This window comes from Erythrolamprus reginae, chromosome 9 (assembly GCF_031021105.1).
Source record: "Erythrolamprus reginae isolate rEryReg1 chromosome 9, rEryReg1.hap1, whole genome shotgun sequence".
Taxonomy (NCBI): domain Eukaryota; kingdom Metazoa; phylum Chordata; class Lepidosauria; order Squamata; family Dipsadidae; genus Erythrolamprus; species Erythrolamprus reginae.
Window position 1 is genome coordinate 39,119,229 of NC_091958.1, and position 25,284 is coordinate 39,144,512.

The window sequence follows — 25,284 nt, forward strand, 5'->3', positions numbered from 1 at the left end:
GGCAGGTGGTTCTGGAAAGACATCAATACCTATAAATAATATACCTATGAAGTCTCAAAATGGGTGAACAGTGCGGTCAGGCAGTAGGGAAAGCGAGTAGAAGGCTTGGCTACCTAGCTAGAGGTATCACAAGCAGGAAAAGGGAGATTGTGATCCCGCTGTATAGAGCGCTGGTGAGACCCCATTTGGAATAATACTGTGTTCAGTTCTGGAGACCTCACCTACACAAAGAAATGGATAAAATTGAACAGGTTCAAAGGCGGGCTACAAAAATGATGGAAGGTCTCAAGCATAAAACGTATCAGGAAAAACTTCATGAACTCAATCTGTCTAGTCTGGAGGACAGAAGGGAAAGGGGGGACATGATCAAAACATTTACATATGTTAAAGGGTTAAATAAGGTTCAGCAGGGAAATGTTTTTAATAGGAAAGTGAGCTCAAGAACCAGGGGGCACAATCTGAGGTTAGTTGGGGGAAAGATCAGAAGCAAAGTGAGAAAATATTATTTGACCAAAAGAGTAGTAGATGCTTGGAACAAACTTCCAGCAGACGTGGTTGGTCAATCCACAGGAACTGAATTTAAACATGCCTGGGATAAACATAGATCCATCCTAAGATAAAATACAGGAAATAGTATAAGGGCAGACTAGATGGACCAGGAGGTCTTTTTCTGCCGTCAATCATCTCTGTTTCTAATATTACCTGTGCCCCTCTTCCCACCCAGAGCTCAGAGGCCGTCTATCAGTGGTTGTACAAGTTTCAGCTGCAACTCTACGCCTCCAACTTCATCAATGCTGGTTACGACATTCCCACCATCAGCCGGATGACCCCCGAGGTGAGGGCTCTTGCTGAGAAAAAGGGGGCTGGGGGCGAGGAGGAGGAAGAGGGAGAGTGGGGGAAGGACGGAGGAGATGGCTGCTCAGCGCTCAGTTCAGGAAGCGGCTGGTGGAGTAGAGGGAGCACCCTGACGGTTTCTAAAAGAACCGTTCTATTTTTAAACTTCAGAAGTGAGATTATTTTTTTTTAAGCAGAGCTTAACGCGATTCACATAAATGCGTTTGCTGTAGCCAGCAGCCACTTGTGGGAGTGGGAGCGTCTCCACTCAAAATGATTCAATAAGAAAAGAAATTGCAGAATCCAGTTCTTGGAGGCTGGTTTTTTTCTTCGGAGACTTTGTAAACTCCCTTTGTTTGGCAGAAGAAAAAAAAGAGCATGGCCTCCTAATACACAGCTAAACCAGAAAAAATGGTTTTAAAAAAAGGCGGGATAGTGGCCACAGGGGCAGAATCAAAATTCTGCCTGTTTTTAATGTTCAATGCCACCACCTTGGTTTTCGTTGACTCACCTGGCACACCTGCGTGTCCGTGCACAATTTCACTACCTGCCCAGGTGCAGTAGCGTAATTGCGCTGAACTCGGCTAGCACTCAGAGCCACGGAGGCAAGCACACGTCACCGTTCCACCTTAGCAGCCCACCTCTGCCTATTACCGTGTTTCCATGGAAATAAGACCCGGACTTATTTTCTTTTGGGCCCCAAAGTAAGCACGAGATCTTATTTTGGGGGGATGTCTTGCACCCTTACCTTAGAACCATTGCAGCCAGATCTACCGTTGCCTGACTTCTTCTGCAGCTACTTGCAGACAAATGCCGTGTGGCACATCGCGCCGGTGCCACTGGCAGGAGACCATATGGTTTGTTGTGCCATTGCGTGCAGAAGTGGCAGCACTGTGGCTTCCTGCTGCAAGTGGTGGCACCAATGTGACTCGCCATGCAGTGCCTGGTCACAAGCGGATGCAGGAGTAGGACAATGGCATGCCAAGGGTCGAGGTGTGGCAGGCCTGGTCCTAAGGTAAGGGGGTGCATGGGGCAGCTCCACCCCCCATCACTGCCCTAGGTTGATTTTTCTACGTGTGCTATCAGTGAAAGGATGCAAATTTTTCTACTACCGCACTGTGGGCATGGCACATTTTGTGGCCGTGGCTTGCCAGCCATGTGACCAGGTGGGAGTGGCTTGGTGATCATGTGACCACGGGTGACTTAAAGGTCATGTGACTGGTTTAACGGTGGCCAACTTGACATCCCTCAAGGGTTTGGGTTAGGGTGCCTGGCCTCTCCTCCCCTCAAAGAGAGACAATTTCCCTCTCTATTTACTATTACTGAGCATCCAAAATATACTATTTAATTCTACCGGTATGTATATATACCATATCTGTATACACATATTACATGCAGGCACACAAAAATATACATTATCTACTATATAAACTGTATGTGTATGTAGACACACGCACAGCTTTTCTACAATTATACACATTCAACCTCATTTACTGTGATAGGAAAAACATACCCAGAGCCCAGAAGGGGAAAAAAGAAAAAATTTCAAAGCTTTTCTACTGGTTCTGCATACCTGGCCGTCCCCATAGGAGCGCATCACTGCCCCACCTCATACAACCAGACGGTGGGACGGAGTGGTAGAGTGTTAAGTAGGGTGTTATTTTGGGAGTAGGGCTTATATTAGGTGCACACGGAAAAATCAAGCTAGGCTTTTTTTCAAGATAGGTCATATTTTCAGGGAAATGTGGTATGAATAGTAAGAGGCTTAATTTCCTTCCCAAGGCACCTTCTGTTCCTCTGCAAAGTGATCTTATGAAATCTGTTTTTAAAAAAACCTAAATAGAACATGAGTCATTCTTGGAGGGGGAAAAAAATCTTCCTTGAGTCCTGCTTCATTCCTGGCGATTTGCAGATTTTTTGGGGGCAGGAAGTGTTTTGCCCTCTGCCAACACTTTTTGCGATGTGTTTTGGCTTCCCAGCCAAGCCGGTAGTTCTAGAACTGACTAGTTGTCCCCCCTTCTGGATTGACCTCTTCTTCACTTTCACAAGATCAACTGTGGTCAGCTAGAAGATGTCACTCAACGTGATGCATCCTGCAAATAATCTTGATATTAAATGCCTGATCGGGTGGGTGGGTGGGGGAGTGGGTGAGGGGCAGAGGTGGGCTGCTATGGTGGAACAGTGATGTGTGCTCGCCCCCGTGGCTCTGAGTGCTAGCGGAGTCCAGCGCAATTTCGCTACTGCACCTGGGCGCCCATGGTCCAGGTAGAATAGCATAATTCAAAACAATTCCTGAAAAGCCTGGCACTCAGACAAATCAGTCATCAACAGACACATTGAGATAAACAGCACCTACATATCATTCAAATGAGACAATCGGAAAGCCAAAAAGAAAACAAAAAAACCCAAACCCTTCCTTGCCAACAATCAACAGCCAGACGAGCAGAGATTACCGTCAGGATTAACAATAGAACAACAATTTTTTTAAAAAAATAAAGCAATATCCCAAAGATAAATCTTTGTCTGGCAATAGTATGGTTAGAAATAGAAAACAAAAGGTGTATTGTATTAAAGCACTGTATATATTAATAGGCTGGTATAAGTAGGCTGTAATAAATAAGATCAACAGGATGGTTGACGTTTGTGTAAATTGTTGTTTAAGATTCAATATGCATTGTAAATTATGCTTATGTGTTTGTATGTTTTGTAAGATGTGTCTTGTCTTTGTTTTTTTACGGTGTTTTTGTAATGTAAATATTTAATAATGATTTTTTTTATTTAAAAAAAAAGCAAGATCCCAATCAAGTTATTGCTGCCTTGCAAGGCAGACCCCAAAGGTTCAAATCCCGGTAAAGGTATGGCTAGCTGAAGAGAGCAAAAAAGCTAGAAATAGATCTATAGTAGTCTCCCTTCCTTTTCTCTCATCAGCAAAAATATGTTACTTACTTACACACACATATATACATATACATGTCACATGTTTTTGCTGAATTTGAAAATTAAGGGAGACTAGGATAGATCTATTTCGGGCTTATTTTGGCCTCATCAGCTAGCCATACCCTCACTGGGACATATATAAGTATATATATGTGTGTGTGCATATATATATATATGTGTGTGTGTGTGTGTGTGTATGTGTGTGTAAGTAAGTAACATATTTTTGCTGATAAGAGAAAAGGAAGGGAGACTACTATAGATCTATTTCTAGCTATTTTGCTCTCTTCAGCTAGCCATACTCTTACCGGGATTTGAACCTTTGGGGTCTGCCTTGCAAGGCAGCAATAATTTGATTGGGATCTTGCTTTTTTTAAATAAAAAAAATCATTATTAAATATTTACATTATAAAAACAACTCAGAAATCACTTATTTTATGATAAAATCCTATTTTATTTATTTATTTATTAGTTGGACTTGTATGCCGCCCCTCTCCGGAGACTCGGGGCAGCTCACAACAAGTAAAAACAGTCACAACAATCCAATTAATTAAAATATTTAACGATTTAAGAAAACCCCATGTAATAGCAAACACACACACAAGCATACCATGTATAATTAACGTGCCCAGGGGAGATGTTTAGTTTCCCCATGCCTGACGGCAAAGGTGAGTCTTAAGGAGTTTTCGGAAGGCAGGAAGAGTAGGGGCAGTTCTAATCTCCGGGGGGAGTTGGTTCCAGAGAGCCGGCGCCGCCACAGAGAAGGCTCTTCCCCTGGGACCCGCCAACCGGCATTGTTTAGTTGACGGGACCCGGAGAAGGCCCACTCTGTGGGACCTAATCAGTCGCTGGGATTCGTGCGGCAGGAGGCGGTCTCGGAGATATTCTGGTCCGATGCCATGAAGGGCTTTAAAGGTCATAACCAACACTTTGAATTGTGACCGGAAATTGATCGGCAGCCAATGCAGACTGCGGAGTGATGGTGAAACATGGGCGTACCTAGGTAAGCCCATGACTGCTCTCGCAGCTGCATTCTGCACGATCTGAAGTTTCCGAACACTTTTCAAAGGTAGCCCCATGTAGAGAGCATTACAGTAGTCGAACCTCGAGGTGATGAGGGCATGAGTGACTGTGAGCAATGAGTCCCGGTCCAGATAGGGCCGCAACTGGTGCACCAGGCGAACCTGGGCAAACGCCCCCCTCGTCACAGCTGAGAGATGGTTTTCTAATGTGAGCTGTGGATCGAGGAGGACGCCCAAGTTGCGGACCCTCTCTGAGGGGGTCAATAATTCCCCCCCCAGGGTAATGGATGGACAGATGGAATTGTCCTTGGGAGGCAAAACCCACAGCCACTCCGTCTTATCCGGGTTGAGTTTGAGTCTGTTAGTATGTCTCAATGATACAGAAGATGAGCCTGTAGTCTAATGGCTAAGGTCTCTACCTTACAAGGCAGAGGCTCCAGGTTCAAATCCCAGTAAGAGTGTGGCTACCTGATGAAGGCAAATAAGTCCAAAATAGATATATAGTAGTCTCTCTTCCTTTTCATTATCAGCAAAATATGTTACACACACACATTGATGAGAAGTAAACCCTCCTGTTTTCCAGCACTGCTGATGTTACCAAGTTGGTCATGAAACATCTGCAAGAAATCAACCATCTCCCACCAAGTAGAATTGCAAAAATGTTCCCTAATATGTCCCCATTGTGTTGGAAGTGTAAAAAAGAAATAGGTTCATATTATCATCAATGATGGAGTTGTAGTAAAGTTAAGATATACAGTATTGGAAAATGATAGAAAGAATAATAAAAGAAATAGTAATGCAAGAGATAGAAAAAACTCCGGAATTTTACTTATTAGGTATAGCTAAACAGAAATATAAGAAAGATATTTTACATCTAGTCATTCATATAACGACAGCGGCCAGGATAGTATATGCGCAAAATTGGAAGGGGGAAGATATTCCCAAAGAGGAAGAGGTTATTAAAAAAATATTAGACTGCGCTGAAATGGATATGATGACAAGACGGTTAAATAACCAAGAAGAATCTGAATTTTATGTGATTTGGAATAAAGTGTATATATGGATAGAGAAAAAGAAGAAGTAAAAATGAATACTAGGTGTGCACAATAGTAATATGGTTAGGATTTAATCTTTGTGTTTGTATTTTGCTTATATACGAAGTTTATTTTTCTTTTATAATAAGGTAATATAAAATTTCTTCTTTTCATTTAAAGTAATAGGTTGACTTAAGATATTAATAATGTATTCTTTTTCTGTATTGCAATTTGACTTCTAGAATAAGAGGGGTATTTGCAACCCCAATTTTATGTTAAGTGTGTGTTTGTATGTTTGTCAATTTTAAGAAAATCAATAAAGTTTATTTAAAAAGAAAAAAATAATCAACCAAGCTCAGGGAGCACTAAGGCCCCCACCATTCAATCCTGAGCTATAAATATTCTATCAATTTCCTAGTTCCAAATGCTTTTGAGGTTCTTAACGTGTGCTTGTTGCTTTCTGGGACTCGAATGATGGGGAAATTCTTTTTTATTTAGGACCTGACAGCCATTGGGGTTACTAAGCCAGGACACCGAAAGAAGATTGCCTCTGAGATCAACAGCCTGAACATTCCTGAGTGGCTTCCGGAATACAAGCCGGTGAGCTACCTCGTATGTTGGGGCATTTTGGGTTGGGGAGGTGTAGGCCAGGTGTATTAGCCTGAGGTGGGAAGCCCTATTTGTCAGGGTTCCAGGTTAATATACCCATAGCAAACAAAATTCTGAGGCAGGTAGATTTCTCAAAGAAGAGTTTAATTGGATGGATCATATTGGCACAGATCTGGTAAAACGGACTCTGAAGATTCCCGTGGTTTTCACCTAATTAAAAAGTTTGTCCCCTTCCCCAAACAATCAGTCATGTGGTCCAATCAAGGTGCCGCCCAGTTGCCTGGTAACATCACGCCTCCTCTCTCTCTGACCAGGCATGAGAATGACCTTGGTTCTCAAGAAGAAGTATTTTGTTTTGTCTATAAAAATCCCCCTCCCTATTCCCTTGACTCCAATATGGCAACCCCGAAGCTTCAAAATGGCTTTGGTCATGGTCAGCTTCAGGATTGACACTATAACCTAAAATGTCCAGAAATCCCAGAGTATATCAGCAGCCGACTCAGCTGTTGGTTTGCTGGTGACTTGCACAATTTTGTATCTGCTCCTGGTGTGGTCTCAGAAGCGCTGCACAGATTTGGCTTTTCTGCAGACTGTCTGAAAGCAAAATTCACGCCGTGGTTCAACTCAGGGAGAGACAGAGTTCTGATTCAGACTTTCTTTGATTGCTAGAATTCTTCCATCAGGATTATGAGGTCATAGAAACATAGAAGATTGACGGCAGGAAAAAACTTCGTGGTCCATCCAGTCTGCCCTTGTACTATTTCCTGTATTTTATCTTAGGATGGATATAGATTTATCTCAGGCATGTTTAAATTCAGTTCCTGTAGATTTACCAACCACGTCTGCTGGAAGTTTGTTCCAAGCATCTACTACACTTTCCGTCAAATAATATTTTCTCACGTTGCCTCTGATCTTTCCCCCAACTCACCTCAGATTGTGCCCCTTGTTCTTGGGTTCACTTTCCTATTAAAAACACTTCCCTCCTGATCCTTATTTAACCCTTGAACATATTTAAATATTTCCATTATGCCCCCCCTTTCCCTTCTGTCCTCCAGGCTATACAGATTTATTTATTTATTTATTGGATTTGTATGCCACCTCTCTCCGCAGACTCGGGACGGCTAACAACAATAATAAAAAACAACATGTAACAATCCAATTTAATAAAACAACTAAAAACCCTTATTATAAAAACCAAACATACACACAAACATACCATACATAACTTGTAATGGCCTAGGGGAAGGAATATCCTAACTCCCCCATGCCTGGCGACAAAGGTGGGTCTTGAGTAATTTGCGAAAGACAAGGAGGGTGGGGGCCGTTCTAATCTCTGGGGGGAGTTGAATCCAGAGGGCCGGGGCCGCCATAGAGAAGGCTCTTACCCTGGGGCCTGCCAAACGACATTGTTTGGTCGACAGGACCCGGAGAAGGCCAACTCTGTGGGACCTTATCGGCCGCTGGGATTGAGTTCACGAAGTCTTTCCTGATCAGTTTTATGCTTAAGACCTTCCACCCTTTTTTTGGCCCGTCTTTGGACCCGTTCAATTTTATCCATATCTTTTTGTAGGTGAGGTCTCCAGAACTGAACACAGTTTTCCAAAAGTGAAATGATTTTTCAACCTTTTCTTTTTTTTTACGGCGGTTGTTAAGTGAGTGCCACTGCAGTTAAGCGAACCAACGGTTGACATCTATGAGCTGGTTTTGCTGCAAACCGGAATGCCGTTTTTCAGCAAAAGCCATCCTAAAATGTGGCCATGTGATCCACAGGATGCTGCCGATGGCTGAAAATTCGGGCTGGTTGCCAAGTGTCTCCAAATGAGGTCATGTGAGCAGAGTGGCCATTGGAACTTTGGAACTAGATCATAACGACTCCCGAACAGTGTTCTGATTCATGCCACTCGGAGCAAACTCCAACTCAGAAATCACTTATGATAAAATCCTGTTAGTATGTCTTGATGCAGCTAGGCTGCAAGAGCTTTGACATACGCAGAGCAGAGTTTAAAGAAGAGTGTGGATGTGCGATACAGCCAGTAACGACACAGCCTTGGTATGCTAAACAAGTATTATTTACATATATACATATTTACAAGCACAAAGCAGAAATAAACAACAAACCGCACATAACAGCAGAAAGCAGAATATACTCCCCCCAAGGCAGTGTTTCCCAACCTTGGCAGCTTGAAGGTATCTGGACTTCAACTCCCAGAATTCCCCAGCCAGCGAATGCTGGCTGGGGAATTCTGGGAGTTGAAGTCCAGATACCTTCAAGTTGCCAAGGTTGGGAAACACTGCCCCAAGGTAAAGGCAAAGAATGAATGAGCTCTCCAGCATCATCATCGGGAGAGAGTGCTGGCGCCCTCTTATGGCGAACCAGCCAAAGTTCTTAAAGGTATATTGCATCTATAAAGGTACAAACTACAATTGGTAATTTACATACATGGCAACCCCAAATACTGGTGAGTACCATATACTAACAAATCCCACTTTGTATTTGAACACAGGCATACATAATGAAACGCAGGGTTTTAAAACAGCACAGAAGACGTTATTTTTCCTCTTTAGAGCCAGCTGTAATCTATGTCTGGGAAGAGCGTCAGAAACTTGGCCATATCTGCATTCCTTAGATAAAGTCCATTCATTACTTAAAGATATCCTTTTGCTCACCAAAGCTTGCCAGCACAGCATCCAGGAAATAATGTCTTTTATTGAAGCAGAAATCATGATTTTTAAGCCTTGTACAATCACACCTCCAAGCCTCATGGCTCTTCCATTGAACAACATTGATTTTCCACATGCTATTTCCCACAATTGTTTGCCTTTATATTGCCTGGACATGACATCACACCTCAAAGAGGCTAAGGCTGTAAGCTAATACCTTTTGCTCTGTAACTCTTCTCACCTTCGGAGCAATCTTCTATAGCTAGGCTCTATCCACTGACTTTCCACACTCATGTCTTCCTCATCCTCTGACTGGGACCACTCCCTTAACATCACATCAGCCCCCTCTAGTGGTTCCTCAGGCTCACTCCAGTCACTTTCTCCCTCACTTTCACTCTCTGCTGGTGAAAAATAAATTCCAATCACTTTTTGTATGTTTTGTTTGTTATAATAAAAATTCAATTTAAATTTTTTTTAAAAAAACTTCCACTCTCTGCTCCATCTGCCCCTCTCCGAAGACTCTCCGAGGGGCAGCATACAAATCTAATAAATTATTAATTATTATTATTATTATTATTTGGCAACCCCCCTGGGCCCAGGGTCTCCAGAGGGTCTTGGCTCATCCTCCTCAGAATCTGACATGACCTGAGATGACCTGAGCACCAATAACAGAGAGGAAATTCAAATGGTCACTAAGCGACCAGTCTTAAGCCAAGGACCACTGTATACTTGGCTTCGCTTTTCTTTTAGAATGGCACAGAACGGTCTTCCTTTAAATACAGGTATTCCTTGGCTCACAACAGTTCATTTAGTGACAGAAGTGATGACACTGAGAAAGGGGACTTGTGACCATTTTTCACACTTGTGACCATTGCGGCATCCTCAAGGTCATGTGATTTGCGCTCGGATGCTTGCCAACCGGTTCATGTTTATGGCGGCTGCAGTGTTGTCCTTGAGCAAGAAAGGTTGTAAAATAGAAAACTGTTCTGTCGGGCTCTCTGGTAGAATCCTCCCAAAAATTCACAGGTACAAATTTCAGACACACACGTTTGAAAATTCAAAACAATGTTCTTTATACCGAAAAGTCAAATAAACGAAGCCCTCTTTTTGTATAGCCAAGAGCACTCGTCTCCAAACAAACTGGTAATTTGTACAAGTCCCTTATCAGTTCTGTGATACTTAGCTTGCAGCTGTGAGGCAATTCACAGCCCTTCTTCTTTCACAAAGTGAAACACACTTTGCCCTGGTTTAGTTTCAAAGCAGGGAAAAATCAGCACACAAAAGGTGAAAGGCAGCAAAGCAAGCACGAAACACAACAATCAGATAATCCTCCACAACGGCCAAACCCACAGACTGCTATTTATAGCAGCCTCACTAATTACCACAGCCCCACCCAACCACAGGTGGCCTCATTTTCTTTGATAATAATCTCTCAGTTGTTGCTGCCTATGCATCGCTCTCCGCATGCGTGGCTGTATCATTAACTCTTGTTCTGAATCCAAGGAGGAGCTAGATAATTTATCTCCTTCTGAGCTGCCATACTCTCCTCCTCCCTGTCACTCATGTCTTCTTGGTCAGAGGAGCCTTCATCAGCAGATTCCATCGGGGGCAAAACAGGCCTGCAGCACGTCGATGTCTCCCCCACATCCACAATCCTTGGGGCAGGAGCAGGGCCAGAGCTAACCACAACAGAAAACAAATTTCTCACTTAGCAATGTAACTTTGTGGCTCAGTGGTGGTCATAAGCCAAGGACCACCTTGATGAGGAGAAACCCAAACTTCCTTCTCCCCTTCCTGGAACAGAACCTGGCTGCAAAAAACCGAAATGCTGGGATTCTTCCCCTCCTAGCTGGCAGAAAGCAATTAAAAACAGGCTCCGAGAGTCCAGCAGCAGCTCTTAATTAAGCAGACCTAATTTGAAACTCTCCGAGGAGCTCCGCTAATTGACAACAGGTAGAGGCGCATTTCAAGGCTGTTTTAATTAAGGGGAAGAGGTCAGAAATTCCTCCGAGACTTTGCAAATTACGACTGTGTGTTTAATGTGGAAAAGAAAAATATATGGAGGAACTGCGCAGAAACCACGGAAGGTGCCAACTGGAAACTTCAGATCGTGCAGAATGCAGCTGCGAGAGCTGTTATGGGCTTCCCTAAATATGTCCATGTCACACCAATACTCCGCAGTCTGCACTGGTTGCCGATCGGTTTACGGTCACAATTCAAAGTGTTGGTTATGACCTATAAAGCCCTTCATGGCATCGGACCAGAATATCTCCGGGACTGTCTTCTGCCGCACGAATCCCAACGACCAGTTAGGTCCCACAGAGTTGGCCTTATCTGGGTCCCGTCGACTAAACAATGTCATTTGTCGGGACCCAGGGGAAGAGGCTTCTCTGTGGCGGCCCTGACCCTCTGGAACCAACTCCCCCCAGATATCAGAGTTGCCCCCACCCTCCTTGCCTTTCGTAAGCTCCTTAAAACCCACCTTTGTCGTCAGGCATGGGGGAACTGAGATATTCCCTTCCCCCTAGGCTTATAAAATTTATGCATGGTATGTCTGTATGTATGATTGGTTTCTTAAATTGGGGTTTTTTATATTACTTTTAATATTAGATTTGTTCATATTGTCTTTTTACTGTTGTTAGCCGCCCTGAGCCTACGGAGAGGGATGGCATAAATAATAAATAAATAAATGGGTCGAGCCCACTGGGGGATTCTGGGGCTGCAACCCCTTGCTCTGTGAAATGGTTCCTTGCACTCTTTGTCAACCTTGGTAACTTTTAAGGCTTGGGGGACTTCAACTCCTGGGATTCTCCAGCCAGCGTGGGGAATTCTGGGAATTAAAGTAGTCCACACTTCCTCAGGTGATGCTGCCTGGGGAATTCTGGGAGTTTATTTATTTATATTTCTATGCCGCCCTTCTCAACTGACTCAGGGCGGTTTATAGCAGAATACATACAAAGTACAAAACGTGTGAGAAATCTAATATTAAAAAAAGTTCTAAAATTCTAAAACCCCATTTTTCCTATGAAAGCCCCCACAATTATCCACATTCATCCAACTGGATTTAGCCATTCATGACATCGGATGGAGTTGGATCTTCTCACAGCCCCCATGCCTGATAGGTCTTCAGACTCTTACAAAAGGCCAGGAGGGTCGGGTTGATACAAATCTCCGGGGGGAGTTGGTTCCAAAGGGTGGGAGCCACCACAAAGAAGGCTCTTCCCCTAGGCCCCACCAGACGTCATTGTCTGGCTGACGGGATCTGAATAAGGCCAACTCTGTGGGACCTGACCGGACGCTGGGATATATAAGGCAGAAGACGGTCCTGTAGGTCAGTGATTTTCAACCTTTTTTGAGCCGCGGCACGTTTTTTACATTTACAAAATCCTGGGGCACACCACCAACCAAAATGACACAAAATGACACTATAACACAGTACATATTATATATAGACAGAGACTGAGGCTTCATCTAGTGGTGGAAACATTTATCTTCAGTCCTGACCAATATTACAAATCGGGACCATGGGGAGGAGTCGCAGCTTCAACTACTCGCTGCGGCCACACAATAACAAGTGCGCGGCAGCCCAAGCAGGGACCTTCCTGGATGTGGATGAGAGGCGGCCTGCTATTGGTTCATCGCTAGTGGTCGGGATGAATGCTAGAAGGTGATTGGTCAGTGAGCGTTCACTGTGCCTCCACTCTTACTGTTGCTGATAGCTGTAGGGATTGCGAGGGGAATGTTTATGTTCGGATGGAGGCGGCTGGCAGCGGGCCGGATAAATGGCCTCCGCGGGCTGTATCCGGCACACGGGCCGTAGTTTGGGGACCCATGTTTAATTTCCCTACGGCACACCTGATCATGTCTCACGGCACACTAGTGTGCCACGGCACACTGGTTGAAAAACACTGCTGTAGGTAATCTGGCCCTAAGCCACATAGGGCTTTATAGGTCATAATCAACACTTTGAATTGTGTCCAGAGACCAATCAGCAACCAATGCAGCTTGCGGAGTGATGGTGAGACGTGGGCAGATCTTGGAAGACCCACAATAGCTCGCCCGGCTGCATTTTGCACTATTTGGAGTCTCCAAACACTCTTCAAAGGTAACCCCATGTAGAGAGCATTGCAGTAGTCGAACCTCGAGGTGATAAGGGTGAAGTCTACGCCTCTTCAAGTCACTGGTTCACTGGCTTATGATATCCTCTGTCCCTCCCAGGCAAACCTGGCTCTCTGGCTCTCCATGATTGGTCTGGCACAGTATTACAAAGTCCTGGTGGAAAATGGCTACGAGAACATCGATTTCATCACTGATATCACTTGGGAGGATCTGCAGGAGATCGGCATCATCAAACTGGGTGAGGGGAGTGTGGAGGCACCTCCATTCTCAACTAGAAACTTAAAACTGGGTCTTTATGTACCTCTATGCCTGGATGGTGGGTTCTGGTTCTGAGTTAGGTTGAAGGGCAGAGTAGGGCGTTTCAGTCTGCCTGAGTTTCTCCAACCTCGTGCCTACAATATGTCTCGAAGTTACAACTTCTATTATTCTAGAGCAGTGGTTCTCAACCTTTCTAATGCCGCGACCCCTGAATACATGTTCCTCATGTTGTGGTGACCCCCCACCCATAGGTCTAGTGCCAATTCTCCCAACAGAGCTTTAAGCTGATTGGCAGAAAGGTCAAAGGCCACTGTAAACGCCTGATTGGTCGGATTGTAAAAGTATGTTCCAAGGTCTTTTCCCATGGTCTTAGGCGACCCCTGTGAAATGGTCGTTTGACACCCAAAGGGGTCCCAACCCCCAGGTTGAGAACCACTGTTCTAGAGGATGCCAGGCTGGGCCTCAAATATCTTGCTGAGGGATGTGGTGGAAGGGAGAAGGTGCATATAGAGAAGAACAGATTACCTGGGGAGAGGCACTTACAAAACGCCGTTCTACAACAGGGATAGAATGTATTGGTTCAAAAGAGGTCATGTTTCTGCCAGTTAAGTATTTCTCAATGGCTGAAGACCGATGACTTAACTTAGGGGTGTCAAATTCAAAACCCGGGGGCTTGGCCTGTGGGGTGCTTAGATCTGACCCACAGGGCTGCCCTGGAAACAGCAAAGGACCATCCTGTAATGCCTCTGCAGCCCTCCCGAGCTCCATCTTTACTGGCAGAGGGTTGCAGGAGGCTGTCACAGCTGAAAACGCAGCTCTCAAGGGCTGCAGGAGACACTCCCGATCTAAGTTTTCACAGGCAGAGGGTTGCAGGAGACCGTCACAGTTGAAACAGAGATCTCAAGGGCTGCAGGAGGCACTCCAAAGCTCTGTTTTCGCTGCCAGAGGGTTGCAGGATGCTGTTGCAGCCAAAAATGGAGGCTGGGAGGGCTGAAGGAGGCACTCCCAATTTCCATTTTTGCTGGCAGAGGGTTGCAGGAGGCTGTCGCAGCCGAAAACAGAGCTCACAAGGGCTGCAGGAGGCACTCCCAAGCTCCGTTTTTGTTGGCAGAGGATTGCAGAAGGTTGTTGCAGCTGAAAACGGAGCTTAGGAGCCCATTTTTGTTGACAGACTGCTCAGATCCCTACAGGCACCCCTGATACAAGTGACATGGAGCAGACCGCATATACCCTGGGCATGCCCACTCCGGCCCGCAACACAACCATGATGTGGCGCTGAATGATATCGAGTTTGACACCCCTGACTTAATTAGAGAAGAGAAAAAAATGTCTTTGCTGAGGTTCCTTCAAGTGGCACCGCAGACAGTAGCTGCCATTTTAACGACTGAATTATTTAAAAAGGAAACTGGGAGAGGGGGAGGAAGCTCATGAAGATTTCTGCACCCTTAAAAGTAGAGCACTGATCTTTAGGAATTACAGGTTCCTTGGGGTTCTTCCAAACGTTGAGATGGGTACAAATTCTGAGCTCTGAAGTGGAAGAAGCAAGGAAGGAAGGAAAGAAGGTAGGAAGAAAGGAAGGAAGGAAGGAAGGAAGGAAGGAAGGAAGGAAGGAAGGAAGGAAGGAAGGAAGGAAGGAAGGAAGGAAGGTGTGTGTGTTCCATTCGTCACATCTAATCCAGATGCCAGAGGTTACAGACACCGAAACCACTGAAACTGGGGAAGGTTGAGCATCATCTATCCATCCAACCAAGCAGCCCATCTGGTGGGCACTGAACAGCAAGGAACAGGACAAATGGGGTTCCAGAAAAATGAGTGCCCTACCAAAACAAGACAAGGCAAATTCTAGCTCAGGACTGCTGTACTAAGCTAAAATGTTGCCTTTGGCCGGGGCGGGGTGGGTGGGGTGGAACCAAAGGGACACCTGGCAGGTGAAATAAGCTCTGTGATAGATCTCCCCCCCCCCTTTCTCTTCAACCCTGTCTGATTCTTGCAGACTTCCTCGACAAGTCCCTGCATTTTTCTTGGCAATGTTGTGTTTACATAAATGGTTTGCCATTGCCTCCTTCCTAGGGCTGTGATAAAGTGACTGGCCAAGTCACCTTGCTAGCTTCGTGCCTGAAGCAGGACTAGACTCGTGCCTACATCTAACTGGCTCTTGGTCAGTAGACCGAGGGAGACACAATTGTTCTGGTTTGGAGGTTTGTTTATAAGGACTGTGCTAGAGTTTTAACCAGTTTTGATCTCTCCTACCTGCTCAGGCCACCAGAAGAAGCTGATGCTAGCTGTGAAAAAACTGGCAGAGATCCAGAAAGCTGAATACATCAAGTACGAATCTGGGACACTGAAGAAAAAGGGTGCGCCACAGTCACAGGACACAGTGGCCATAGATTCTCCTTCGCAAGAAACGGCCGAATGCCAATCCCCCAAGATGTCCACTTTCCAGGACAGCGAGCTGAGCAACGAACTGCAGGTGGCCATGACAGGCACCAGCGAAGAGGGGACTGAGAAACAGACCAACCATGTGACGCACTTCCGGGATGGAACTGTCTACCGACACCCCTCCCGCCTCGTCCATGAGAACAGCCTGAGTGGGAGAGCTAAGATGATTAGTAGCTCCCAGGAGCTGCTGGGAGATGGACCCAAATCTCCTGGTCCTGCAGCGTCCAAAAGCCAGGAGCACTTAGCAGAAGAGGTAAAGGAGCCTCCGGCCACCCTGCCCAAGGAGGTCCGGAGCCTCCGACATGGCCACAGCATCAAGAGGGCAAGCGTCCCACCAGTACCTGGGAAACCCCGGCAATCCTTCCCTCCAGCTGCAGGCCACTACACCCCTCCACAAACTCCCACCAAGCCCCGCCCATCCTCTCCTCAGGCCTTTGGGGTGGCCCACGCCACGGCCAAAGTAAAACCCACACCACAATTGCTGTCGCAGGCTGACCGACCCATGTCTCCTCGCTCACTGCCTCAGTCTCCAACGCACCGGGGCTTTGCCTACGTCCTGCCACAACCTGTGGAGGGAGAGGCTCAAACTGCAGGCCCCTTGGTTCAAGCTGTGCCGGTCCTGCCCATGTCCATCCCGGTACTGTGCCTGCCACCCCAGGTTGCAGAGAGTGAGGAGGAAGCAGGTCGGCCCAAGAAGAGAGCCCACAGCCTGAATCGCTATGCAATGTCCGACAGTGAGCAGGAGCGGGACGAGCTGCTGGTGCCAGATACCGGACCCTACGCCACTGTGCAGCGGAGGGTCGGCCGCAGCCACTCTGTCCGGGCACAGTCGGGTGCCGACAAGAACGTGAACCGCAGCCAATCCTTTGCTGTGCGGCCTAAGAAAAAGGGTCCTCCGCCACCACCGCCCAAGCGTTCCAGCTCTGCCATCTCCAGCGGCAACATGACGGATGATTTTAGCAAAGAGGGAGAGGAGGGAGAGGAGCTGGACCAGAGACAGCCGAGCGATGGGGGCACCGTGGACACAGGCAGTGCTGGGAGCGTGAAGAGCATTGCCGCCATGTTAGAAATGTCGTCTATCGGTGGAGGGGGGCGGGGTCTTGCCCTGCAAAAGGGGGCTGATGGGTACTACTTGCAGCCTGGTATGGTTGTACACTCCGCCAGTCCGGAACATGCCCATCTTGCAACTGTTCTGGCCACCGTCAAGCATAAAGAGGCTATCGGACCAGATGGAGAGGTGGTGAACCGCCGACGCACCATCAGTGGCCCTGTGACTGGTCTTGTGGCAGCCACTCGCCGTGAACGCTCGGACAGCATCAAGTCTGACACGGTCAAAGACGGCGGCCCTGTGGAACGGCTGCGGGCAGAGCACAGCGGGAGCACCCCGCAGAATGGTTCAGGAGAAAACATCCCCTTTGCCGAGGAGGGCAGCCTGACTATCAGGCAGCGTCCCCGGCAGATGAGCCTGGCCAAGGCCGAAGGTGGGGAAGGCTTGTCCCTGGGCCATCGGCACAGCGACCTTTCCAGGGTGGAGGCCAGTGCCACTCTCAAGCGGAGGATCCGGGCAAAGCAGTGTCAACAGGACAATGTCAAGTTCATCCTCACAGAATCCGATACGGTGAAGAGGCGGCCAAAGTCGAAAGACAAGGAGCAGGAGCTGGCCCAGCTGTCGGTGTACCACAATGGCATGGGCACAGTCAAGCGCCGACCAACCTCTGAGATGAGCAGCCTGGAGGCCGTGGCCCCCACCGAGCAGCAAGAGAGGAGGGTAGGGGCTTCGGTTCAAATGCCCCGCGAAGAAACCAAGAGGCCCATCAAGCCGCCTGTCTCTCCCAAGCCCATCTTGCCACCCAAAACATCGGGGCCTTCCACGCCAACCACCAAAAGGGCTCCGATTCCAGGCCCCGGCAGTCCAGGTAAAGCCTCTTCCTGGGAAACCCACACAGCATGGTTTTTAGCAGGGGGCTTCACAGCTCTGGGCTCCGAGGCTGCTTTACCCACGTACATATTAAGGCACCAATAAGCTGCTCACAAAGAAATGTTAGGCAGCGCATGGGAGATTCTGTGTTTATGTTTGCGTAGGGGGTGGTACTCTGGGAATCAGGCTGAAGAATGGAGTTGTGAGTCTGAAACTGCAAGCTTGTGTGTTAGTATTTCCGAGTTGCTGAATGGAAGGGGGGATCTGTTTCGTTATCGTCTTTAATATCCATTGAATCCACTTCTAGTAACAGCTGGACTGTCTTCCTAATGATTGAAGACATTCGAATGGTGGTTCCCCAAGGTGGGGCTCACACCCCATAGGGGGGCAATTTGATTTTTAATGGGGGCAACTGGAACCTTGTTTAAACCAAGTTAGTGGCCTTTTAGGCTTCCTCCATGTAAGTAATTCACTTTTTGAATAAGAATTATATGTCACCGGGGGTGGGGGTGATGTAGGCCTCAGGATTTTAGAGAGGCTTAGGTGGGGGACGGCCCAAAAAAGGTTGGGAGCCACTGCGTTAGAAGCAGCCCTGCCAAGTAGACTCTCCATGTTATGGCCACTTCCTCTAACAGAGGTCATGGTTATGTCCTTTTTTGTCTCTTGCAGAGGTGAAACGTGTCCATGGGACCCCACCACCCACATCTCCAAAGCCTACTCCACCCCCAACTGCTCCGAAGCCGAAGGTCCACCCTGTCCTCCAGTCAGTGAGTGCCAGCTGCACACCAGCACCTTCACCGGCCAAGCAGCTCACCCCCACCATCAAGCCTTCAAGCACACCTCCTTCCCTCTGCTCCAGCCCAGCTAAGCCTTTGTCCCCCGGAGGGCAGTCTCCACAGACAGTGCCGGTCAAGCCACCTCGCTCCTCCATGGCTGGGCCCTCGGTGGAGAGCACCGAGAGCGTGCATCAGAAACTGGAGGAGACCAGCGCGTCTCTGGCTGCGGCTCTGCAAGCCGTGGAGGAGAAGATCAAGCAAGAGGACGGACAAGCAGCAGAGTAAGGCACTTCGGAGGATGGGAACGGGCGGGGAAGGACCAGGGATGGTTGAGGAGCCAGAAAGTCCAGCAGGCCAGAGAGGCCACTGTTGGTTCTTTATCACAAGGAAGTGCAGCTGTCTTCTATGTGTTGTCCACTCTCAGGAACAAAAGTATTTAGTAAAAAGAGAGCAAAACAGGAGAAAGGCAGGGTGAGATTACTGCCGTTGCATGTGCTCAGATTTAAGTAACCGGAGGACAGAAGTATTAGGAAGTTGTATTAAAGACCAGGGTTTTGTAAGCCTCGATTAGGTGGTGTCTGTAGGTGTCAAACTCGGTTTCAGTGGAGGGCCGCATCAGGATTGTGTTTGACCTCGGTGGGCTGGGGTGGACATGGCCAGGGGATGTGGGCAGCATGACGCCACTCCTGTCAGCAGTGCCCATGGTCCTAGCGCTAGGCCAGCAGGAACGGGCTCCTGGGCTGCACTTTTTGCCACCATGACTTCCTGCAGCTCACAGCCAGTGAAAATGAAGCTTGGGAGAGGGGTGTGTATCTGTTTTCATTGGCTGAAGGCTGCAGGAGGCCATTGTGGCCAAAAATGAGGCCTGAACAATTGCGCGTGGCCCTCCTGAGCTCAGTTTTTGCTGGCAAAGGCACCATTGGCCGGTCCTTTGCTATTTCCAAGATGGCCTCCTAAGCGCCCGATGGGCTTGGCCTTGAGTTTGACACACACACACACACCCTGTTGTAGAGGGATTGTGACCGGCTTAACCTCACAGATGTCTCTTTCCTTCAGTTCCACTGCAGAATCCAAGAGTACCGTCAGCATCCTGGACGACATCGGCAGCATGTTTGATGACCTTGCTGACCAACTAGATGCCATGTTGGAATGAGAGCTGGAGAACAGTCCGGGCCAACCTCAGGATCTGCCATGGGCACAAGGGCACAATCACCTCCATGAAGATCTTCCCTCCTCCATTTTTTTGAGGTTTGCACAAAGAAGACAAGGTTACCTCAGGATTGTGTGGAAACAAACGGAGAGGCTTGAGAACGGCTCTCCTCGGGACCTCTTTTGCAAAGCGGAGAGAGGGACCACGTTTGGGTTTCTTCTCCCATCCCTTCCAAACACCCGTTTGACCTTAGAGACCACAGCATGACTGCCGTTCTCCCCCTGCAGCGGAGTCGGAGGTCAGTTCGGCCTGGGATGGGCAGCGCTTCCATGGCGACGGGAGAAAGTGAGCTGTACACTTCCCTCAGCACAGCTTTCCAGGCGGAGCGACTCCGTCCGTCCAGTCCAGTGGCTCCCCCCCACCCCCCACCTATAAGTACGGATTCCTTTCCCCTCTCTCCAGACCAGTCCTGAGTTGTTACTGTCCCAATACACTATCGAAGTATGTGGCACAAAATAAGTATTCGTCTTCTCCGGTTCTTCATGTTTTCCGTTTGGGGTGAAATCTCGTCTTAGCAATGACTATTTCGCCTTCTGTGTTGGGTGTTTCTGGACTGTACACCGTGTTCCCTTCTATGCCCAGCTCATGCTCGCCCATCTGCCACCGCTGGAGATGCTGGTCGAGGCAGCCATGGAAGGCCTGAGGGGGTGGGGGACCGGGGCGGGGGGACCTTCAGCAAGCTGCATGCTTCGTTTTCTTTGTCCTGAAGGTGTTTTGTCTTCTCCTGGTGATGATGAAGCTGTGACTGTAAGAAGTTTCGTTTTGTTAACACGTTCCCCCCCCTTTTGAGATTACAAGCTCTTTTTTTTCTGTTGGTTTGCCTTGGAAAGCATCCTTCCTTGGCAAAAGCTGTGCAAAAAGCTTTGGTATGTTTGCATGATCGATAAAAGTGTTGAAATACGAAAAGAAAAAAAACCTTTGGGGGGGGTTAGGGGGATGGGGGGGTGGGGTAAAAGCATCCTGGCCAAAATCTCCTTGTACATAAGCCCCACAGGTAGCTTCTTCGGCTGCCGAAGACGGATGGCAAATCTCTTTCTCTCTCTCTCTCTATTTTTTTTAACCCCTCTCTCTCTCTCGAGGCAGTTCTGAGCACAGGGACTGGCCCTGCACTTTCTATTGCTCGAAGGCACTTCTGTCCCAAAGAGTTTGCCACTGATTGAACCGTTTTAGCCTTCTTAACCTGCCACGACTGTTGGGGGAGCACGGCTGGGAGAAGACATCATTGACCAGACAGTGGACAGACAAGGAACGAAGGGCGAGGGCAGTTCTGTATTCCAGGGGATATTTCATGGAAGAAAGGCATCCCCCCCTCTTGGTATTATGCAGGGCGTTTCGTAAGCGGCAATCCAAGACGGCTCCGCCAAGGCTGAGCGGATTGCAATCATTGGCTAGGACGTGTCTTGTGCTCCTGACCCACGGCTGACACTCGGGCCGCGGCTCTTGCCCTGGTTGACCCTGGGTCCTTGGCGAGAGATCTTCTGGCAGTCAGTTAGGAAAGGGCTTCCTTGAGAGGAGGAATCCTGCCGAGCTGCAGCGCTGTTCTTTCTTGGCATCTCCCAAGAAGATCACAATGTTTGCACACGCAACGGTTGCTGTACAATGTGCGCCAAAGTTTATTCTTGCGAGCCTTCTCCATCTTCCGTGTAGGTCGGGCAGAGTTGCAGTTTTCGTTACTCCCCAGGCAGTGTAAACACCAATCCCTTGGTATCGTGGCCAATTCATTTTCTTACTTTCATCCACCAACTTGAGGATTCTTAGAATGAGGAAACGCCATAGTGACGGGAGGAACACGAAGTGTTCTGTCGGCTCAAAACGGTCTACTTGTCCTCAGGTTTCTTTTGGTTTAATTCCACTTGCGAATTGGAAGGGTCTTGATAGGGAAATAGGGAAGACCCTCGGCTGCAAGAGGAATGCCTGAATGTTGCAGTTAGGGAAGGATTTTGTCTGGCTCCTCCTACGTCTGATGGATGAGCTTCTCGGGTTCTCCCGGCTTCTTCAAGTCACATTGGGAAGGCTTGGATCGCCCTCCGGCCATGTTCTCAATGAGCTGCTCCACATCAGCGTCCCTTGGTCTTCCTGTTGTTGCGTTGCGATGGCAAAAAGCCGCATTTTACAAGGAAAGGTAGATCATTTTACTTGAACAATTTACTGGGCTCTCTAAATCTTGTGCCCACAGGAGCATTCTGGTTTTTTTTAAGGCTTTTGGGCAAGTGTCCAAGATACGTTGTCCTTAGTCCAAGGTCAGTGGGAGCATTCTTAAACCTTTGGCTGCTATTCCCAAATGACTCCTTGGCCTGCAAAGTTCCATCGAAGGAAATTCCCCTAAGTACTCAGAAGGAAATTTGCCAGTGCCTACTTATTTTTGACTCTTTGAATGCGTTTTTCCTAATCTCTAGCCTACGCTGGCTTTTAAATGTTTTCATCTGATTATATTCCTCTCCCTCATGATGTTTTTGTACTTCAGAATAATTGTGGCCATATTTCATAAGTCATGACTCGGAGACCAGAATCACTTGAATTTATCTTCCTTTCCCACGGATGAAAGTACCGAAGTGCTAGCTAGCTTAAGGCTCTTTTTCCCTGGGCTTCTATCTTCCGGGAATGGAGAACTTACAGGGTGACAATCTCCAGCTGGGAATCAACAGCTGCTTTGGGAGATGAAGAGAAGAGTGGGCTGGGGAAATGCCATGACCTTCAACTCTTCACTCTCGGCTGCCGTATGATTTGTAGGGCGCCCGTTTTGATCATGGGATGGAGCCTTCACCTTTTATCTCTCCCTTCCGCTTATCTGGTGTAGCTCTCAGCTCTCCTTTGCTGCTGGGTTCTTGGTTTCCTGTACATTTCACTCTCATCGTGTTTTGGTTTTTTATCAAATCACCTGGCAATAAAGGGAAGAAACAAAAAACAAACAAACCAAACAAAGAGCTACCATTTTCGGTGAGATCTTGGAGCTTTGTCCTGCAGACTCTTCTCAGACAACATGGTGCTGGTGGCATCTCACGCGCTTATGGCTGGTTTTGGCCAAGCGGAAAAATAAGAGTGATAGGAACACCACTTATGTATAGGACTACCATAACTTCATCTTCTCTTAGAATATCATTTTCCATCTTCTTGACTGGCAGCCCAGCCTCCAACACGAGATCTGTTCTTCGCTTACGTGATCATGACATGCTGGGTTCCTTCCTCTTTGGTCTCTATTCTTGTCTCTCCATCTGGCAAAGGAATCCAGAACAAAGCAGCCAAAAAACTTGGAGGCAATCTCCCATCAGCTTGTTACGCTTCCCACTCGTGGATTTCAACCTTGGAGTAAGATCTCAGGAGAAGTCTTTGTCAATCTTCTGGTAGAGCTAACGTTTTGGAGGGATATCATGGAGCTTTTTTCACCTTAAAAGATTAGTGTTGAGTTGTGGTGCTGTTTCTTTAATTTCACTGGCAGAACTCTCCTCTTGAGACAGCCGTGTTACGAATGTCCTTATGTGTGCAGAGACTCACACAGTTTTTCCTTTGGAAGGTGATGAAAGGGATGAAGAAAAAAAAAAGCTATATAAAAAAAGTATTTATTGGGAAAAAAAAAACCTATTTAAGTGGAGTTTCCCCCCCAGAGATAAATAACAAAAGAAGGAAAGGAGTTTAATATATATAAAAACAGATTTTAAAATATTATCAATTGTATATTGAACAAGTTTTAAAATATAAGATTGAAAGAACTGGAGTTTACCTTGACTATTAGACTTATAATAAGCTGTTTGTCTTGTGAGGTCATTTTAAAAAAAGTAGCACAATGTTTAAAAAGGTAGTTTATTTTTTTGTTTTTTCAACGCGTGCAAAACATTATGTTCTATGGATTTTTTTTGCCATTTTCTTTTTACAGTTTTATTGAAAATCAAAGGATGTGCCTTGTTTTAAGAAGTTTTGTTTAATCTTACCTGAAAAGTGTGCATTCTTTTGTGTCTTTTTTAAGTTGGGTGTATGTTTATATGCGCCTGCGTAAGTATGCGAGTGTGTGTTGAAGTGCATGCGTGAGGAAATCACTAACATATGCCCAGCTGTATACTAACATACGAGGTTACCCGGAAAGTAAGGTTACAAGGCACATATCTTTCGCGGAAAATGTTCAGAGGGTAAGGTGGTATTACTATTGTGTAGCAGGAAGCCAGCGGAAGAGAACGAGCAGGGCCAGTGGTCAGTAGATCATCGACTGGCAACTGTAATGGAGCGCATTACAGCGTGCACTTCGCACTTGGAGGGAAACGGAATGAGGACGCTCATCTCTAACCTTCACCACAACGCCCGTCGATGATCTACTGACCCCTGGCCCTGCTCGTTCTCTTCCGCTGGCTTTCCACTACACAATAGCAATACCAACTTCCCCCGCGAACATTTCTCGTGGGAGCCTTGTAACCTTACTTTCCAGATAATGGGGGTCGAGTCCAGTCGAATACAGCTGCTAAGCCTGAAACACCCGATCTGGTTTCCTCAAACTGTGGTTATTGAGAGCTAGAATTGCTGTGTGAATGCTGTTCCTGTTTCTTTTCTTGAATACGGATAGTCTTTGCTGATATCCAAAATGTGTCTGGCACAACTTTGAAATTTCTTAATTAAAAATAAAAAGCAACATAACAACAGCTGTTGTAAAGAGAAACAAAATGTATAAGAAACTATTCCAAGATTCTAATGCTGGATATAAACATACTATATATATATATATATATATATATAGCTATATATATATCTATACATTATATTTTTATTATTAAGTTACGGATACTGTATTGTATTCCCCTTGTCAAACGATGCATTTTCTGCTTCTAATCTTTTCTTCCTGCACACATTCCACCAGTATTACTTATATTAATAGCTTTGTGGTGGTGTAATTTATTTATTTTTTGGCTGCTTCTTTTTAAAAAAAGAAGTACAGTGGTACCTCTACTTACGAACTTAATTCATTCCGTGACCAGGTTTTTAAGTAGAAAAGTTTGTAAGAAGAAGCAATTTTCCCCATAGGAATCAATGTAAAAGCAAATAATGTGTGCGATTGGGGAAACCACAGGGAGGGTGGAGGCCCTGTTCTCTCCCAGGAGGTTCCTAGAGAGGCCCCACGGAGGCTGCCCCCCACCTTTTCCGGCCCTGTTTCCTCCCAGGAGTTTCCTAGAGAGGCCCCATGGAGGCTTCTCCCCACCTTTTCCGGCCCTGTTTCCTCCCAGGGGATTCCTAGAGAGGCCCCATGGAGGCTTCTCCCCGCCTTTTCCGGCCCTGTTTCCTCCCAGGAGATTCCTAGAGAGGCCTCACGGAGGCTTCTCCCTGCCTTTTCCAGTTCAGTTTTGGAGGCTCGGGTTTCTAAGTGGAAAATGGTTCTTGAGAAGAGGCAAAAAAATCTTGAACACCCGGTTCTTATCTAGAAAAGTTTGTAAGTAGAGGCATTCTTAGGTAGAGGTACCACTGTATCTGGCTATTCATATTTAATATTGAT

The 25,284-nt window shown here is 46.9% G+C and overlaps 1 protein-coding gene across 1 annotated transcript in view; it reads left to right on the top strand.

The window, feature by feature from the left end:
* The window catches only part of CASKIN1 (CASK interacting protein 1), a 160,551-nt gene extending 139,941 nt beyond the window's left edge, over positions 1-20,610 (top strand). The window contains exons 16-21 of the mRNA XM_070761710.1: positions 725-835; positions 6,323-6,424; positions 13,313-13,451; positions 15,730-17,826; positions 18,498-18,885; positions 19,661-20,610. Coding sequence (XP_070617811.1) covers positions 725-835; positions 6,323-6,424; positions 13,313-13,451; positions 15,730-17,826; positions 18,498-18,885; positions 19,661-19,757 — 2,934 coding nt within the window. The 3' untranslated portion in view covers positions 19,758-20,610. The remainder of the gene's footprint in view (positions 1-724; positions 836-6,322; positions 6,425-13,312; positions 13,452-15,729; positions 17,827-18,497; positions 18,886-19,660) is intronic.
* Positions 20,611-25,284: the final 4,674 nt, after the last annotated feature.